Consider the following 18,951-nt stretch of genomic DNA (forward strand, 5'->3'; position numbering starts at 1 on the left):
GAGTTACAGTAATCCAGCAGAGATGTGATGAAAGCATGGATTACTATCTCAAAATGACGTTTTGGTAAAAATTGTTTCACCTTCACCATCTGCCTAAAAAAAAAAAAAGGAGCTGGATTTTACCACTGAGCTAATTTGGCAATTTAGCTCTGTCTACTTTGTTTAAAACCACTGACTATTTTAAAACCCAGGATTGACACAGATTGTTTTAAAAGTGGAACCAATGGACCCAATACAGGAGGAGGGGTCACAGGAGCTGCCTGGACCAAACACCATCGCTTCCGTTATTTTGTCCTTAAAACTTAAAAATCTTGGGGTCATCCAGTCTTGTAAACAAGACGGTGTTGGTGTAATGGAGCGACCCTCCTTTATTGGAAAATGGATCTGACCACCGTCAGCATAGCAATGAAAGGAAACTTTCAGAGGAAGGAGGTACAAAGAGAATAAAAGTGGTCCTAAAGAAGAGCCCTGTGGAACTCCAAACAGTAGTGGAGCAGTTAAAAAGAATAGACATGCTCACACACACAGTCCTGTCAGTCAAGCAAGATGAAAGCCAGTCGAGTGCAGTACCGCAAACCCACCCAGACAAGAAAAAAACCTATATTTTGAAAATATGAAGTCACTGTTAGAGGTAGGGCTTAGACTGCTCCCCCCTCGACCCGGTCCCGGATAAGCGGAGGAAGATGGATGTTGGAGGTTATTATGTCCTGTATCTTAAATGGTCTTAGAAGGTGAGTACTGCTAGTGACTCTTTAAAGTTCCACTCCGATCATCTTTTGATCAACTGTAGCGCTCCCAGTGGTCTTCTAATTATGATAGTGTCATTTTTAAACACAAAAAGCCATTTACTAGGACATAGTTTCTGCACTAGCAACACGGGATCACTAGCATGGAGCAACCCCGCCCCCTTTTCCCCTCCCCACTGCTGAGAGCTCCCTGTTTACACTCTTTAGTAGTTTACAGCCCCTCACATCCCCAACGTAACATCACTGATGGCGAGCAATATTGCAGCTATCCATCTATACAGTTTTGAGCCAGATCCCACCTCAGACGAGGAGAACGAAGATATTCATGGATCTATTTGTCTGCAGGTGGATGCATCAGAATGAAGAAGAGAAGAGAGCTTGTGGCCTGCCCAGCATATATTCTATGTCATAAATAAGCCCTTTTTAAACTGCATTTTTGCGTCTGCTCCTGATTTCACAATGATTTGAATAAAGAAATACTTAGAAATGCAATTTTAAGCTTATGACATCTTGTGTGCTTGGATGAACTCCGATGAATAAAACCCAGAGCCAAAGACACTAGTGGTGGGCAGAGGTCAAACCATGCCAAAGCATCACTCCAGGTGGAGCACGGGGTGAAGGAGGCTTGGCGAATCAACTAGAACACAGAGACACAACCATTTTATGAATTTAAAGGTAAAAATATGTTTGTGATTGGCCAAGAAGAAAGGCGGACTATTTAGCTATCAGTTCAAAGTGAAGACTTTATTGATGATAGCGTGTAATGGGACGTAACAACCAAGCATATCTGTAAGTGACGTAGATCTAATTGAAATTGCACACAAGCTTCACTTCATCTCTAGTGCATAAAAGAGAATGTAGAAATATGTGAAAATGAGGCCTAAAACAACCATTTTACTCAACTGCCAGCAGGGGGCGATACTTGTATTTACAATATCAGTCTGACTGCAAAGATGCTTTATTTTTATTTTAATGATCCCGTTTTATCAGCAAGACCCAGCCATTGTTTTTTTATTCATTATTTTTTCATAATTGGAACATCAAGAGAAACCTTATAACTGATATTTTCTAAGGACACAAAAAATTCTTACCAAAAAAAATTCTTACCAGAGGTGCAGCTAACTCGTTTTTGTATTTAATCATTGATATTATGCCAATAATTAAATATAAAATTGTAACTTGTAGTTTCATTTGATAATTGAATGTTTATGGAGATTTCTTTGTTGAAGAAACATTCATTGAATCAGCTGCAAAATTCAACAGATTGATGAGTGAAAACTTTCCTCCTCTTTTACCTCCATGTATTCTTATTTTCATACTTGACTGAGAATAAATTAAACGCTATGTTTCCACGCATTTAGAGCATCAATATTTTGCAGGATCTGGGGATGCATTAAACTTTGAGCAACATAATGAGAGAGCAATAACCAACAGCAAGAGATCAGCACAGCTGCAGCATCATTAAAATGTGGCGAGATGGATTATCTGATACCAGATGCTCTGCAGGGTGGCACTGAACACAGATTATGTTTGCATCCTGTCAGTCCCTGAGCGGTGAACCACAGTTTTGATTGGGATAAGCTGGGAAATTAAAGTTTTGCACGCCCACAAAAGAAGAAGGTGATGTCAAACTTGGACAGGAAGTTTGAAAATGGTGGAAAGAAACTATAATATCTTTTTTTTATTGGCTGCAGCTCGAGGGCAACAACACAAGCTGAACAAAAAGTTTGAAACCATAAATGTTTTTGTTTAGAAAAAAGCTAAAGAAGTTGAAATGTGTACCCTGAAGCAGGATGAGAGCACTGAACTCACCACGCAACACTGTCATAGGTGTTGCTGAAGACGTTTCCTACTTTTGCTGTAAGGCTGGTGGAGGAGTTTTTCACAGTGACAGATTTTCAGCATTGTTTTGTTTTCTCACAGTTGACATTACTGTCAAGGTAAACCTCATGGATCAATTGAAGTTTTGCTGCTGTTTAGATCCCTAAGTGTTGGAGAGGCTGTCATGCTGGAGGCCGCACTCTGCTGAATTCTTCTTGCATCTTTCTTCAGTGTCTCTTAAGTCACTGTACTTGAAGGACTGTTTTGTCAGTTCACCATTTCCAAAATGACAATGTTGCACTGACAGTTAGTGATGCAGCAGCAACTCCGACTGCCAAGACTTTATCATAATTACTAAGGCAGTGACATAAGTGCTTTTAATAAAAAGCTTGGGCTCTGAAACTCAGTCCTTAGAGAGGGGTTGGACTCTCTACCACTCTGGAGTTGCCCAAGGTGAGAGGCGGCGGGCTGGCGTGGGCTTACTCGTGAGCCCCCAGCTCAGCCGCCAAGTGTTGGAGTTCACCCCGGTGGACGAGAGGGTCATGTCCCTCCGTGGGGGACAGGTCTCTAACTGTGGTTTCGGCTTACGGGCCGAACAGCAGTTCGGAGTACCAGGCTTTCTTGGTGTCTCTCGAAGGGGGACTCCATTGTCTTCCTGGGGGACTTCAATGCCCACATGGGCAATGACAGTGGCACCTGGAGGGGTGTGATTGGAAGGAACGCCCCCCCTGATCTGAACCCGAGTGGTGTTTTGTTGTTGGACTTCTGTGCTCGTCATAGTTTGTCCATAACGAACACCATGTTCGAGCACAAGGGTGTCCATCAGTACACCTGGCATCAGGACACCCTAGGCAGGAGGTCAATGATCGACTTTGTAGTTGTTTCAGGCGACCTTCGGCCCTGTGTCTTGGACACTCGGGTGAAGAGAGGGGCGGAGCTGTCCACCGATCACTACCTGGTGGTGAGTTGGATTCGTTGGCGGGGAAGGAGGCCGGAAAGACTTGGAAGACCCAAACGTACTGTGAGGGTCTGCTGGGAACGTCTGGCTGAGCCCTCCGTCAGGGAAGTCTTTAACTCCCACATCCGGGAGAACTTCAAACAGGTACCGAGGGAGGTTGGGGACATTGAGTCCGAGTGGACCATGTTTTCCACCTCCATTGTCTCTGCTGCTGCTCGGAGCTGTTGTCGCAAGGTCTTTGGTGCCTGTCGCGGCGGTAACCCCCGAACCCGGTGGTGGACACCGGAAGTAAGGGATGCCGTCAAGCTGAAGAAGGAGTCCTACCAGGCCTGGCTGGCCTGCGGGACTCCAGAGGCAGCTGACAGATACCGGCAGTCTAAGCGAGCTGCGGCCCGGACTGTTGCGGAGGCGAAAACTCGGTCCTGGGAGGAGTTCGGTGAGGCCATGGAGAAGGACTATCGGTTGGCCTCGAAGAAATTTTGGCAAACCATCCGGCGACTCAGGAGGGGAAAGCAGTTCTCCACAGGCACCGTTTTCAGTGCAGGTGGGGAGCTGTTGACTTCGACTGGGGACATCGTCGGGCGGTGGAAGGAATACTTCGAGGATCTCCTCAATCCCACTGACACGCCTTCTTTTGAAGAAGCGGAGGGTGAGGACTTTGGGGTGGGGCTGTCTATTACCCGGGCTGAAGTCACTGAGGTAGTCAACGAGCTCCTCGATGGCAAGGCCCTGGGGGTGGATGAAGTCCGCCCTGAGCACCTCAAGTCTCTGGATGCTGTGGGAGTCTCTTGGCTGACACGTCTCTGCAGCGTCGCGTGGCAGTCGGGAACCGTACCACTGGACTGGCAGACAGGGGTGGTGGTTCCCCTCTTTAAGAAGGGGGACCAGAGGGTGTGTTCCAACCATAGGGGAATTACACTCCTCAGCCTCCCTGGGAAAGTCTATGCCAGGGTACTGGAGAGGAGAGTCCGTCCGATAGTCGAACCTCGGATTCAGGAACAACAGTGCGGTTTCCGTCCTGGTCGTGGAACAGTGGACCAGCTCTACACCCTATCTAGGGTGCTGGAGGGATTGTGGGAGTTCGCTCATCCAGTCCATATGTGTTTTGTGGATTTGGAGAAGGCGTTCGACCGCGTCCCCCGTGGCATCCTGTGGGGGGTGCTCTGGGAGTATGGGGTCCGGGGAGCCTTACTGAGGGCTGTCCGGTCTCTGTATGACCGGAGTAGGAGCTTGGTTCGCATAGCCGGCAGTAAGTCAGACCTGTTCCCGGTCCACGTTGGACTCCGGCAGGGCTGCCCTTTATCACCGGTTCTGTTCATAGTTTTTATGGACAGAATTTCTAGGCGCAGCCAGGGGCCGGAAGGGATCTGGTTTGGGGACCACAGGATTTCCTCTCTGCTTTTTTCAGATGATGTTTTCCTGTTGGCTTCATCGAACCGGGACCTCCAGCGTGCATTGGGGCGGTTTGCGGCCGAGTGTGAAGCGGCTGGGATGAGGGTCAGCACCGCTAAATCTGAGACCATGGTCCTTGACCGGAGAAAGGTAGCTTGCCATCTCTCGGTGGGTGGAGTGTCCTTGCCCCAGGTGGGGGAGTTTAAATACCTCGGGGTCTTGTTCACGAGTGAGGGAAGATCGGAGCGTGAGATTGACAGGCGGATCGGAGCGGCGTCCGTAGTTATGCGGTCGCTCTATCGGTCCGTCGTGGTGAAGAGAGAGCTGAGCCGAAAAGCAAAGCTCTCAATTTATCGGTTGATCTACGTTCCGGTACTCACCTATGGTCATGAGCTATGGGTCATGACCGAAAGAACAAGGTCCCGAATACAAGCGGCTGAAATGAGCTTCCTCCGTAGGGTGTCTGGGCGCTCCCTTAGAGGGTGAGAAGCTCGGTCACCCGCGGGGAGCTCGGAGTAGAACCGCTTCTCCTCCACATCGAAAGGAGCCAGCTGAGGTGGCTCGGGCATCTAGTCCGGATGCCTCCTGGACGCCTCCCTGTAGAGGTGTTCCGGGCATGTCCCACTGGGCGGAGGCCCCAGGGAAGACCCAGGACACGCTGGAGAGACTACGTCTCTCGGCTGGCCTGGGAACGCCTCGGAGTCCCCCCAGAGGAGCTGGAGGAAGTGGCTGGGGCGAGGGAAGTCTGGGCATCTCTGCTCAGTCTGCTGCCCCCGCGACCCGGTCCCGGATAAGCGGAGGAAGATGGATGGATGGATAAAAAGGAGTATCGGCTGAAAGTGCGTGTCAGCTGCAATAACCGTCTTAATCACGATGTCTATCGTTTGCGAGACAAATAAATGTAGATTCTGACAGCTGGCTCCCATCCTGAAGAGCAGAATGGACACAGTCTTCACACTGCAGGTTGTTCTGACTCACAGCTCAAACATCAGCTGCTGCTTTTGCCGCTTCCACCCGCTCTTCTTTGTTTTCTTCCTTTGCTTCCTGCCATCTTCTCAGCATGGTTCCCTGATTAGCTAATGAAGATTAGATGCATCTGTAAAGCTTTGACCTTGTAGCTATAAATGGAACAAACGAGTGGGATCGCTTTGATTTAAGACCGTCTCAGATCTTGGTTCAGTTAGGGGAGTCTGGATAACATGTGGATAGGGCCAATGATCTGTTGTGATTGTGGTTTCTACAGAACTTTAGTTGAAGCTCTATCACAAGTGTGACATTTTTTCCATTTTCCTCCAACCTCTGCTGCTCCCATCCGGAGGATGGGTGATATAGAAGGAAAACAACTTGACTCCCCGGCTGTGCTCCGCTGTCTGCTGGTCGTGTGGATGACAAACGACTCGGCAGTGCAGAGAATGATCACACGTCGGCCTGCAGAGGAAAACCCACCATTTGCTGAAGCCCGTTTTTTGTGTAAAGGTTTAGCATCTGCAGCTCCCAATCAGCAGCAAATATTGATTCTGTATTCAACCCCATTTTTTAGTTGTCTGTCACACTGATTCAATTACATTTCCTCAGATCCCGACTGGGACCTTCGGTTTATGGAAATTGTATTTTCTCCCCACTTAAATGAGTTTTCTCTGGGTGTTGCCGATTTCAGCCACAGTCAACAAGTATTTCTGCCAGGCTTGCTGGGGATTCTTATGTCCTTCAGAATAAAAGCGCCTGCTTGTTCTTCTTTTTTCACCTTTGTGTGGCCTCGTGATGGACAGTCCAAGGTGCCGCCAGCCTCACACCTGATGATGGCTTCAACAGGCTCCAGCTCCCCACGGCCCTAAACAAGATGGATGAAAAATTAATGGATGCAATCTAGAGGAGAAATTCCACAACGCTTCTCTCATCTCTCTGTCCAGCATGTTCTACTGAACCGTTCTTATTAGAAAGCTATGTTTTTACTAAATGGGATGAGTTATTGATTAGTTTTTAGCTTGTGGCTTTTCACCCAACCTCTTGAATTATTTATTATCAATGCTTGTTCTCTATCTGCATGAAAATTTGCCCTGGAATCATTTAAGATGACTACATACTTCTGAGAGGTTAGTGTTATTAGGTAGTTAATTTAGTTTAACCTGCTTATATTTCTCTGGCTTAAAGTGATCTTAAAGTCTATTAAACCTTTATCATCTGTAATCAATCATCATGGCCTCCACTGCAAGGACCACATTGTTTTTGTAATTCGTCTTTCTTACTTCACCTTTGAGCAAAAATTCCCACCCCTGACACATACTCAAAAACTCACAAAACTTTGTAGACACCTGGTAACAGGTGAAAGGAATTTTTGACCTAGGAAATATTTTCAAGTTTTGAAATTATTATAGGATGACCTCAGTGAAATTTGGTAATATTCACATTTTCCCACAAGGTTTTAAAAAGAGTGAATAGCAGAAATGTGAAAAGATGTGAATGAAGCGTTTGCATAAACTGAGGATTGTAGGTTGTCCTAAGATACAATAACAATGTTTCTGCTTATTTGATTTGATCAATCAAACCCAACCCAACCCAGTTGAGTCGAATAAAATCGAATCCAACAATAAAAAATGTTTCTGGTAATTTTGTTTTCCTCTTTTTTTAAGGTGTATCAAATGCACAACTTTTAGGAATCAATTTAATTTCTGCTGCATATTGATGTTTTTTAGAAAAAGTATTTAACGTCTTTAACACATGAAGAAGCAAAAAAAAAACATATTTGATAAATTGTCTCTTTTAGCTGCTTTTCGATTTGCTTACCAAATACATTTACTAAAGAAATGTCTACTGTTACCAAAAAGCTTTCTTAGAAGACAGAATATGACTTTCTAATGTACAAAATATAAAATATTCCTGAAGTCCAGCATACCTGTGCTCAACAATTGCTGAATGCTGGCTCTTTCTTGAGTCAGCTGAGTGCTACAAGTCTGTTTAAATTCAAAATACTTGAAATAGTCATTACGGCACAAATGAGATCATGTTAGCCTAAAGTAAAAAAGCACAACTCTCCTTTTCAAATGCATCAAGTGAATGAACTTCACCAAAATACTATCAGACAATCTATTTATAGGGTCGTAATGTTGTCTCTCTCCATGTCTCCCTAATTCAATAAAAGCTATCTTGAGAATCTTAATAATGAGCACTGACACGTATCCAATAAAAATGGAATAAAGGCAATCTCGCTCTTAATGAACGCTCCTTCAAGAAAGTTCTTGCTGCTTTCAACCATTTATTTTATGCATCAAACCAAAAAAAAAAGTTTTATCTCGTTATAAATCACGTTGTTACTTAGAAAAATAAGTCAAATGGAAAATTCTCTGATGGTATGGATTTGGTGGCATGCTGACTAAAAGTTTTTGGTGGATCCATCTCAGTTTTCCCATGTCCAGTTTGGGCTCTTTAGCTTTCAGCTTCCCTTCCACATGATGTACACACCTCTCCTGTTCCTCCATCTCTCCTGAAGCATGATGGGAGGAAAATTAATGCAGGGGAGCACACAGAAGACTACCAATTCAAGGGATAATAGACTCGTGGCAAAGAGGGCTTTGACACAAATCTGGGGGAGGTAACCAACTGAGAATGTTCTGCACTCCTTCACAGCTTATACGCTGTCAAATTACTCCTCAGAGGAATTATGGACACCGTTTATCTGCAGTATAATTCAGAACACTGCTTACATTCAAAACCTTTAACCAAGCATCTGCATGGAGTCCTCCACTGTTCTGTCTTAAGGAGTCATTTGTTCCAGTAATCTTACTCAGGTTTTGTCTTTTGGACGAAAATTAACTTTTTTTCATAGTTTAAAATATTGTTATAGAAGGTATTGATGAAAACTCCCACCAGCACATAACAGATTCTACAACATTTGTTCTATTTCTTTTTTTTCTCCAAACTCAATAAAACCTGACCTCTTTGTTTCCTTTTCCTCCACGAGGCTCAACATTAACACTACTGAAGGTTAGAGTGCTTCAGAGCGCTGACTGCACTGGGGTTCACAGAGGTGGAATATACAAAAATATGACAGCTTCTGGATGATTCCCAAGAACAATTTGTTCGATTCCAGAAGCAAAAGTAAAACTGAAATAAACATGGATGACAGCAGATAAGTAAATATATCTGAGCTCCACAAATCACATTCACATCACAAGCTTCTGTTTTCTGAAAAAAGCAGCAAAACGAGTTAAATTTAAACATATGAAACCAAATGGCTGAATATTTGACATAAAATATAAATAAGATTTCAATATCCACAAATCTTTAATGTAAAGATTATGTTTAAGGGAATATTTTTTAGTCACACAAGCATGAACATGAATCCATGAAAACAATTCCATGACATGACCCACAGAAAAGTAAAGGCAAACTGCTGGTATTTCTAATATATTTAGATATTGCTGTGTTTGATTCTAAAACAATACAGAAGGTGCTAAAACTGCAATTTTATAGTTTGTCAAGCTGTTGGTTTGTAGTTAAAAGATGAAAAGGGAACAAAAAGAAAAGTTAAAAAAAACTGCATACAGAGTGACAGCTCGAACCTTTTTTTGTTGTGTTTTTGAGCTAAAGGAAAAGAAAAAGAAAGGAAAATAATCTCAAGACTAGCAAGATCAAATAAAGGTTGCAGAGGCTCATGGATGTGGAAAATACTTCAAGCCAACTGACAGTTTTTCCTCCACGTTCACAACAAAATTGTGACAATTTAGGCTTTGATGAGACGTTTATCATATTTCACTTTAAGAGTCAAAGTTTCTTCATTTCTTTTTGCAATCGCATAACAGAAATTTGACCAGGATTTGACCTAGAAAGCTTTCAAAGATCCACTTGGATCATCTTTTGATTTATTTTAAAAGCGTTCCCAGTAGGTCTTTTAATTAAGATTTTGCTGTTTTTAGCCAAGATCCAAAATCTATCTCATTTTCTTGAACACAGTTTCCGCAGAGCTGCAGTAGTTCATCAGTTACTCGCCTCTGAGATGTGGGTGGGACAGTTGGCGTAGAGCAACCCCGCCCCCCTTCCCCTCCCCATTGCTAAGAGCTTCTGGCCCACCCAGCGTATATAATACGTCACTTTTTCAAGCAGCATTTCATCGTTCGCTCCGTATCCACGATTTGAATAAAGAAATGCTCAGAGAAGCGTAATTATACAAATCAAAGGTTGATGTGTTTAGTTAATGTTAAAAAAGAGATGAATGATACATCATGGTTTAAAGCTGTTCATTTGGCTCTTTATTTGAAAATGGAATCTTGGCAAACACATCACAACAGGGATTAGCAAAGAGGCTGTGTGTGCAAGAAAGAAAAACCCAGATTGTCATGCAAAAAAGCAGTGTTACATAACAGAATAAGAAATAGAAAAGACTCAGAGGTTGTCTGCTCTGAGATTGAAAGACGGCTTGAATTCACAGTTGACTGCAGCTCACCATTTCCTTCAGGAAGTTTAGCAAAACATCTAATCAGTCATCATCACACACACGTTTATTTTAAAGAGCTATACTCAAAACCTATTTTCTTTGATTGCTATTTTATAGCCTCAAAATTACATTGGTTCCTTCATATCTTCAATTCTGCTCATCTGCAGAAGGGCAATAAAAAACTACAGTCTTTCTAAACTGAAATTAGATTTTTAGATGCTTGTCTCATAATTATTTTCAGGGGTTTCAGTCTAAAAGCAATAAAAGACACTGATACAATAAATGTACGGAATGAGTTTATAAAAAGGTGCAGTTTCATATTATTCACAGCAGGAGGCAGTGTAAGGACACCGCTGTTGCTTCATGCCAAGGATCCACTTTTGGATTTTTTATTTTTATTTGTCAGAAAGCAGTTCTCTCTTGCCATTGTTCAAAATGCAGTGTAAGGTCACCCACCTCACGGGACAGGAAGGTCCTCCCTCATAGTCCGTGTTGTGTTTCTCGTTCTCCTCTGAGAAATGGCAATGGCCTTATTTTAGAAGGTGTCATCTAAATGTTCATGCAGTCTCTCTCCCCTGTTATTGTGCCGGCGTTTCCTGAAAAGAAAGTTCCATTTAGATCAAACAGCAATGACAAACGCAGCTCAACACACTCAATAAGAATTGTTTTGTCAGTCGACACAGCTCGGCCTGTCATGTTGCATATCGTGTTTTCTTTATCCTTTTTAAAACAGTTACAACCAGTCTGTTATTTATTTTCATGGATCTGGTTTTGTCATCAGAGCATGGCCTGAAATGAGATTTGTGTCTGACAAAGTGCCTTTGTGCATTACTGTACCTCCACAGAAGAAATGCAAACACTCCTGCACACACCAGAAGTACAAAGACGAGACAGACCACTGCCACCGTCATCCCTCTGCCTTGGGTCTCACAAGGTGCTGTCAGTAAAATAAAAAAAGAAAACCCAATGAGGAGGTAGGATGAAAACCCAACTGACATGTAAAAGAGAAGATAAGGTCCAGAACAACAATCTGGATCAGACAGAATCAACAACAAAAAACAGATTTAAAAACGTCACAGACACTGACAGAGCTGACCACAGAGGATGTTCACTTCTACCTTTCAGATCAACACTTCAGAGATTATTTAACTTAATGTTAATGTGTTTAAATTAAACTTAATAACAATAACTATTTGTTTTAAAAGGCTGCTAGAAGTTGAAGCTGGGGTAGCTGTGGTGCACTGGGGTTATGTCCTCTTTTCTCATCTACTTCTACCCTTCCTCTCTTCTCTATTATTGATCATTATTCATCATTTAGTTCTCCATGCCTCTGTTTGGTACAGTGCGATTCATGTATTGTCCCTCTTTCCTTCTCCCCTCCTGGGGAGTGGGAGTGCTTCCAGATTCCATTTGCCTCATCCGTGCTCCTGTTCCTGACTGTGTACCTCGTCTCTGCTCCTGCTCCCACACCCGGCTCTGGATCCTGTCTCCGGCTCGACACGCGGCCCTGACTGTCCCCCCAACCACGGCTGGATGAATGTCGTCTGCTGGACTTTATATATGTAGTTGTAGAGTTAGATAAGTTAATTATTCTCTAAGAGTTCTGGTAAATCGCCTGTCCGTCCTGGGGGAGGATCCCTCCTTCATGTGGGCACCCCTGAGGTTTCTTTGTTTATTCGGGAATCTGTTTTTTTTTGGAGTTTTTCCTTACCGCGAAGGGGGGTCTGAGGGCAGGGCAGCCAGTATAGCTTAGTCAGTTTGTTAGTTCATTTTAGTATTTTTCTATTGAACTCTTTGTATTCGTGATCCTTTTGAGTTCATGTTTTACTTCGAAGCCCATCGAGACGACTGTTGTTGTGATTTTGGGCTATACAAATAAAATTGAATTGAATTGAACTTCAAATGATGGTTTTAAGACCCACTTCAATTGTCTTATGAGCTTTTTTTTTTCAAGTGTTTTTTTAATTAAGATCATGCCATTTTTAACCAAAATCATAAAACCTGTGTGGTTTTCTGGTTTCTGCAGAGCTGCAGTAGTTCATTACAACTTCACCTCTGAGTTGTGGGCAGGACCTTTAACATGGAGCACGCCCACCCCCGTACCCATCTCAAATGCTTAGAGCTTTCTGTTCAGGCAGAGCTGGGAGCTTGTGATGTCAGAAGTCAGAACTCTATCTCCCCCTCTGGTCACAAGCAGGAACGGTTTGGTCATGTCAACATTTAAGTCCAAGCAAATGTTTTACATTTAAAATACAGATTAGGCACGTTGTCGATGTTTCACACAGACAAATTTCTTTTTTGTGTCTTCTTCGGTTGTTTTGGATTTCTTGAAATAAACCAATTCCAAATCCCACATACATACAAAGAAGGCAGACAGAAAAGCAGCAGCCTTTACCTGCCGTGTAGGTGGCAGAGCTGTAGCCCAGCTTGTTGCTAACCGTGCAGGTGAAGTGGCCACATATGGGAGACTTCATGACAAACAGCGTGGTTCCATCCTTGGAGACCCTCCCCACTGTCTGGCTGATGGCGGCTCTCTCGTACAGCCAGCTGAAGTGAGGCTCCGTCCCCCAGGCCTCCCCACACACCAGCACAGAGTGAGACACGTTGATGCTGACAGTAACATGATGAACAGCTTCTGCAGAGATGGGTTCAAATATGACAATAGGTAAAAACTCTGCACTGAGAAGAAATGAAAGGCCGCATGAAATGCTCAGCTGTGGACATTCATCTGGTATTAAACAAGAATAATGGTGCGTGGCTGACCAAGAGGGTTCAAGACAAAGAATCATGAGAGATGTTTAATGCTGTTGGGAGAAACTGGCTCAGATTCAGAGACCATAATGAGATCAGAGATTGAGGTATAATGTAATGTGAGATGATGGAAATCCCTGGAAGCTGAGAGCAGATGTAAGAGAAGAGAAGAGCTGATAAATTGATACGGTTAGAGTCAGATCTGAGAAAAAGCAGAGACAGACATCCTGCAGAGAAAAAGAAAGGAGCAGGAATAATGAGCCTTCAGGCACATTTAAATTAAAGCTTTACATTATTGAGTGAGTCATCCACAATTAGGGGAAAACAATGCAAGTTGACGTGAATTGACTTTCATTAAACTAGCTGATCTCTGACTTGACAAAATGATCATCGGCTAACAAGATGAATATCTGAGAAATGTTCATCCTCGTCGGCACAACTAAAACTTTTCCAGAAATGTTTGTTGCTTCAACACACATACCCATACACGCACACACAAACGCTCACAAACAAACACACATGCAATACACAAGGAAGGAGGGACTTCTAATCTTCTGTCCCCTACCCCATCCCTGGCTGGGGTAACCAGGCCCTCAGCAATGGCGGCTGTGTCCCTTGGGTGCTGGCTTCCTGTGCCTGTAGGCCCTCTCTCCACGCAGGGAGAGGGATCCCTGAGTTCTCTGGCAAGACCATGAGCTAGGGATCACATCACATCGGAGCCTGGGGGTGTCCATGTCCCTTTGGGGGTGGTTCTGGTCCTTGCCCTTGAGTGCTGGCCTTATCCAAAATTCCAACTTTGGGTGAGCCTGGCTATATTCCAACACTCCTTGTGGACCCCCACTTCTTTTGGGCATCCTCAGGAGTGGGCAGCCCCTGCCTTGCTCTCTCCTGGACCAACCGTGGGCTGGGTGGGTGGCTGCCTGGGGCGTGGGGCGGGTCTCCCTTGGGGGCCCTAGCTCGTGCCTCGGGTTGGGGTTGGGGGATGCTCAGAACCCTTGGGTGGTGGTGGGCTGCTCGTCTAGGCCTGGGGATGCAACTCTTCTGGTCGGGCTGGAGCTTGCACTCTCTGTCCCCCTGTGCCTCCCTGCTCTCTGGCATTGGGGGCCCCTGTGGTGGTCCTGCTGGCCCTGGCCTGGGTGGCTGACATGATTGCCCGGCGGGGGTTTCCCTCCATCTGCTGTTACCGAGATGGTGTTGGGGGATCCTGGCTACCACTGCTGCAACAGCGGGGGTCTTGGTGTGGGGATGACTGGGCACTCTCCCTTTTTCGTTTTACATTCCATCATCCACCTCAGAAGAACATAAACATTCACTCGAGGCACGGGAGCTATCTCACCTTTACAGAAAAAGTTTTTTGACTGAAGGACATTTTTCATGTGTTTGTCTGAATGCACAAGTATGTGAATGGTAGTGTATTGTGTACATGTTTACTTGTTTGTATGTGAACATTATTGGAGTCAACAGGTAAGTGTGTGAGTGGACAGGCCCCGCCCCTTTTAGATTTCTTTCTACATCTAAACCTGACAGTAAGGATTTTAAACATCCAGTAACTTGTTGCTTTATGCTGCTTCATGGCTTTACCCTCCCCCCTTCGATAATCAGCCCCCCCCCCGAACATCCCTTACTCTTCTTACCTCCTCTTCTTTTCCATCTGGTCAAACAAAAAAATGTTACATATATAATTAATATAAAGTTTAGTCTAAATTACAAAAGGGGCTTATTCAAATATACACCATATGTGTAAGAATATTCATAACCCCATGTTATAAATGTAAAATATGTCCAACACAAAAGGCCTTCAGCTCTCATCTGTTTGCTTAGACACGTAAAAAAAATGTTTGTTGTTATGTTTATAAAAGGAAGTGATTAATATTTCCAATTACTGTGTGATCATGATTGTTTTCAATCCTTTTTTTAGGTTGAGTGCAGATCAGTTGTTGTATGGATGAATAATGTTGTTCCACGTAGCTCTGTACCGTATTCTCTGACGATGCAGTATGCAGTGATGTTGGCTCCGGTGTGATCTGTCACAGTCACGGCGTACACGCCGCTGTCTGCTCTGCTGAATCCATTAATCTCCAGTGTCGTCTCCTGCTGCTCCACGCTCACGTGGATGTTTGGCCTTGAACCAGCGCACTGTGGGCTCCTGCCCGGGCAAGTGGCCAGTGTCATCCTCACCGGAAGACTTCCAGTTTCAGGCTTCCGTCCCCAGGTTACCATGGAAACCGCCTCCAGGGGACCCTGATCAATCCGGGCCTTCAAAACCAGACTAGAGCCGGGGATTACATGCACAGGCTCCTCATTGATGATGTGCATAGACATGGAATGGAGCCCACAAGTCACTGTGGACAGAGATCGGATCATTTATCAGGCGGCTTTTTAAACTATCCTATCCTACATCTAATTAAAACGTCGATGTTTTATCCGCATCCTTAATATTTCTCAAAACACACCTGATCCAGATAATCAGAAGTGGGTGTCACAATAATATATGAAAAACATTGTCCCACGAGGGCTAGTATTGGACACCCCTGACTTATAGACCCATGCTGATCATCTTTTAAGCTTTGTTTAAAGGGTTCTGGTGGTCTTTTAATTATGATTATGCCAGTTTTAGCTAAAATTGAAAAAACTGTATCATTTTCTAGGACATAGTTTCTGAAGAGCAGCAGTCATTCATTTGGAATTCACTTCTGATTTGTTGGCGGGATCTGATTTCTCTGATCTCTGATTTGTGCAGAGTAACCCCACCCCCTTTACCTCCCCAATGCTGAGAACTCTCTGTTTACGTGGTTTCCCAATATCTTGCAGCCCCTAACCCCCCAAACCTTATATTAGCGGTGCAACAAAAATGACCAGAAATATCTAAACTATCCAGCCATACAGTTTTAGCCAGATGCCAGCTCTGACGAGGAAAACCAAGACATACGTGGATCTTGAATAAGCTATTTTTCTACTCTTGATTAGCAACAAAGAAATAAAGAAATACTCACAGATGCAATTTTAAACTTAATGTTCTTTAAGTATGTCCTCCTTCATCAGAAAAAACATGTTAAAAACATTAAAAAAGCACAATTTTTATTGGACTGGGTCTTCAAAGAAATAAATTGACCCAGTCCTTGCAGGGCTTATGCAATAATACTGCATGTTTTACAAACTTCCGTGTATGGATGCACAGAAAGTGTCTGATTTTAACCTCAAGTGATGATTTATGGTGGATGACAGCCAAGCCTTTTGTGATATCAATCAAGCCTCACCACTGTCCTTACAGCCAAAGCTTGGTGAGCCTTGGTGTAGCCTCCTCAAGAGTTATAAATCACGTGTCTCAACTACACGGTTGTGCCATAAGGGAGGTTTAAATAATGCAACTGTGGTTATTAATGCAAGAGGCCATTTAGCAGAACTGCTTTGTTTTTCCACAAGAGGTGCAAAATGGGATGTTTGGTGTGTATCTTGAAAAAGAAACATTAGAAATCATGTCTGTGAGAATTCTGGATAAATCTTTTTTTTCTATAAACAATTATGATCATGGTTACAAAAAGAAGCCTTACTCAAGAGAAACAGTGGGGCAACTCTCCAGCACAGGAAATTCTGCACATCCATGACGCCTGCAGCTGCAGAAATAAAGCAGAGGAAGCAGGACTTGTGCAGAATATTTTACCCTCTACACCAATGCTGCAGCACAACTAGTAACTCAAAAGAAAGCAAAACATTCATAATAAAAATGTTCAGTTAATGTATTTCCTATTTAAATGTGACACTTCTCATTAAATGGCATATTTGAGCTACAGAGCCACACATTTGTCAAAACTCAAATCCCCCCTGCACTGCAGCTCCAACACAACACACAGGGAACCCAAACACTGGGAGCAGCACAGCAGCACTGCCTGCATGCATTAAACACACCCTGGGATCCATCCTGTTGTTTACTTTGCAGTTAACCAGCTTGAATAGGATTCACCTATCGATACAAAAAGGAGACAAACAGTTGAACAGACTCGAGGTTTTTCCACGCTGCGTTCCTGTTGTGAGGTTTCAAAGTGCAGCAAAGTTCATCCTGAGGGTAGATTTATGGTTCCAAAGATTTTCTCATTACAGTAGGAGAAAGAAAACAGTGTTTTTTGGACGTTCCTGCTCTTGTCAGGGTGCAGGCGTCAGTCTTGAAGCTGTTTCCTCCCCCTCGACGGCCCCCTCTCTGCCCTTCCTGTACTTTCAATAACTCTTTCTGCTTTGTGCTTCTAGTAAGTGTGCGATCTATTGTAAAAAACAGTAACACACCTGTTCCTGCTCGTCACGCTGTTTTTGCTGACCTCTCTCCCTGAACAATGCAACATCTCCAGACGTTCACACTCTGGTACTGTTTGTAAAACTGCATGGGATTCTTTATAAGAGGAACACAAACCTCTGTTTCTTGGAATGGCCTTTGTGCTTGAAACATCTTGTTCTGCACAAACACCATTTGCACTGCAGGACCACTGCATTGTCTTGGCTCTATTGTTGAGAGGAGGTAATCCAGAAAATGGCTTTCTCTATTCTTCCTTTTTTCCAATAACTGTTCATTGGACAGAACTGAGAAAAGACGGGGAATTCCAACAATTGTGCTACATTGGGAAGTTCCAACTCTAAAGTCATTTTTTACCTCAGCCATTAGATACACAAATGAAACTCCACTTTAATCTCAGCTGATCTCGCGATACAGGATGACTTGACAACACAAAGCAGCTCTAAGGCATGAGATCATCTGAGCTACACATCTTTTGCACAACTAGAACACTGGAGCATAATTGCATGACTTATTTAAAGGTTAGTGCAGCATTTTATCACTTTAGCTACATCCTGGGGCGTACAGATGAGTGATTTAAAAGTGATTATAAACCCATTTGTATTTGCAGACAATTTGTGGGGAATCTTCGGAATCGCAGCTGTGGATCCAACAGAGATCTTTGTCTACAGATAAAAGAGTTGTTTAGAGGGTGACACTAACTACACGACTGCAAAGCACCGATGTTCCCCTTTGTATAAGCAAACTTAGTTTATACTCTTGCCTCCCATTGAGAGGGAAATTAGTTTGGTTTTCTGTGATGTGAAGCACATTTCTCCCATTAAACAAAAAAAGACTGTTGTTTTATTGTCTTTTTATGTTTCAAAATGTCATCTCTAGACCATAACTATGAGCAAAAATGATAGAAAATAATCCAGCAACAAAAAGCTTCAAAGAAGGGAAGAAAATCTTTTTACAAGTCTTTATTGCAAAAACACAAACTCTCACCAAAATGTTTTTTGTCTAGTGGCTCGTTTAAATGTCTTATTAAACCGGGGAAAAATGCAAAACTAATTAACATTTTGAGTAAAATTGTTACTTGGTTTAGGACAAAAAACTTCACAATTTTGAGTCATTTAATCTTGATAAAAAAGTTCATACATCTAGTAATATCTCCAATGAATTGACATCATATTTTTATTAATAAAAGTTATAAAATGTGTGGTGAGTGTTACAAGAAACAACCATGAAGGCCAGACTGTTTACCGGCTGAACATATTTCTGCTTGCTGTGTGTATAGTGCTAATTCTTCATGGTGCCTGTGTACACCGGGTCGTGTTGACTCTCCTTAGATAAATCTGCTCCTTTGGTTTGTTGTGAAGGTGCAGAGTGTGTTTGGATCTGGGCTCCATTCGTCTCCCAATCCCCCTTGCACCCACTTTTACGTCACATCTGATGAACAGTCCTGCTGCTCACTATTGGAGACACTTCACGGTAGTCTAGCACTGTAATGAGGGGAGATGGAGTGCGTTTGAGTACCCGTACCAGGATAGGTTAAAGCACTGACTACAAGTTGCAGATGAAAGCTGTG

At 43.4% G+C, this 18,951-nt stretch overlaps 1 protein-coding gene across 1 annotated transcript; it reads right to left on the minus strand.

Annotated features, from left to right (window-relative positions):
- Window positions 1-6,432: 6,432 nt before the first annotated feature.
- LOC105356002 (uncharacterized) lies at window positions 6,433-16,755 on the minus strand. Its single transcript, XM_078932760.1, has 6 exons — window positions 16,651-16,755; window positions 15,076-15,441; window positions 12,744-12,983; window positions 11,186-11,285; window positions 10,805-10,944; window positions 6,433-6,748 (listed from the first exon to the last, which is right to left on the minus strand). The coding sequence occupies exons 1-5, from the start codon at window positions 16,700-16,702 to the stop codon at window positions 10,884-10,886; spliced, it is 819 nt and encodes a 272-aa protein (XP_078788886.1). The 5' UTR covers window positions 16,703-16,755; the 3' UTR covers window positions 6,433-6,748; window positions 10,805-10,883.
- Between the last annotated feature and the right edge of the window lie 2,196 nt (window positions 16,756-18,951).

The sequence above is a fragment of the Oryzias latipes genome, chromosome 16 (assembly GCF_053564925.1).
Source record: "Oryzias latipes strain Hd-rR chromosome 16, Olatipes_Hd-rR_3.1".
Classification (NCBI taxonomy): domain Eukaryota; kingdom Metazoa; phylum Chordata; class Actinopteri; order Beloniformes; family Adrianichthyidae; genus Oryzias; species Oryzias latipes.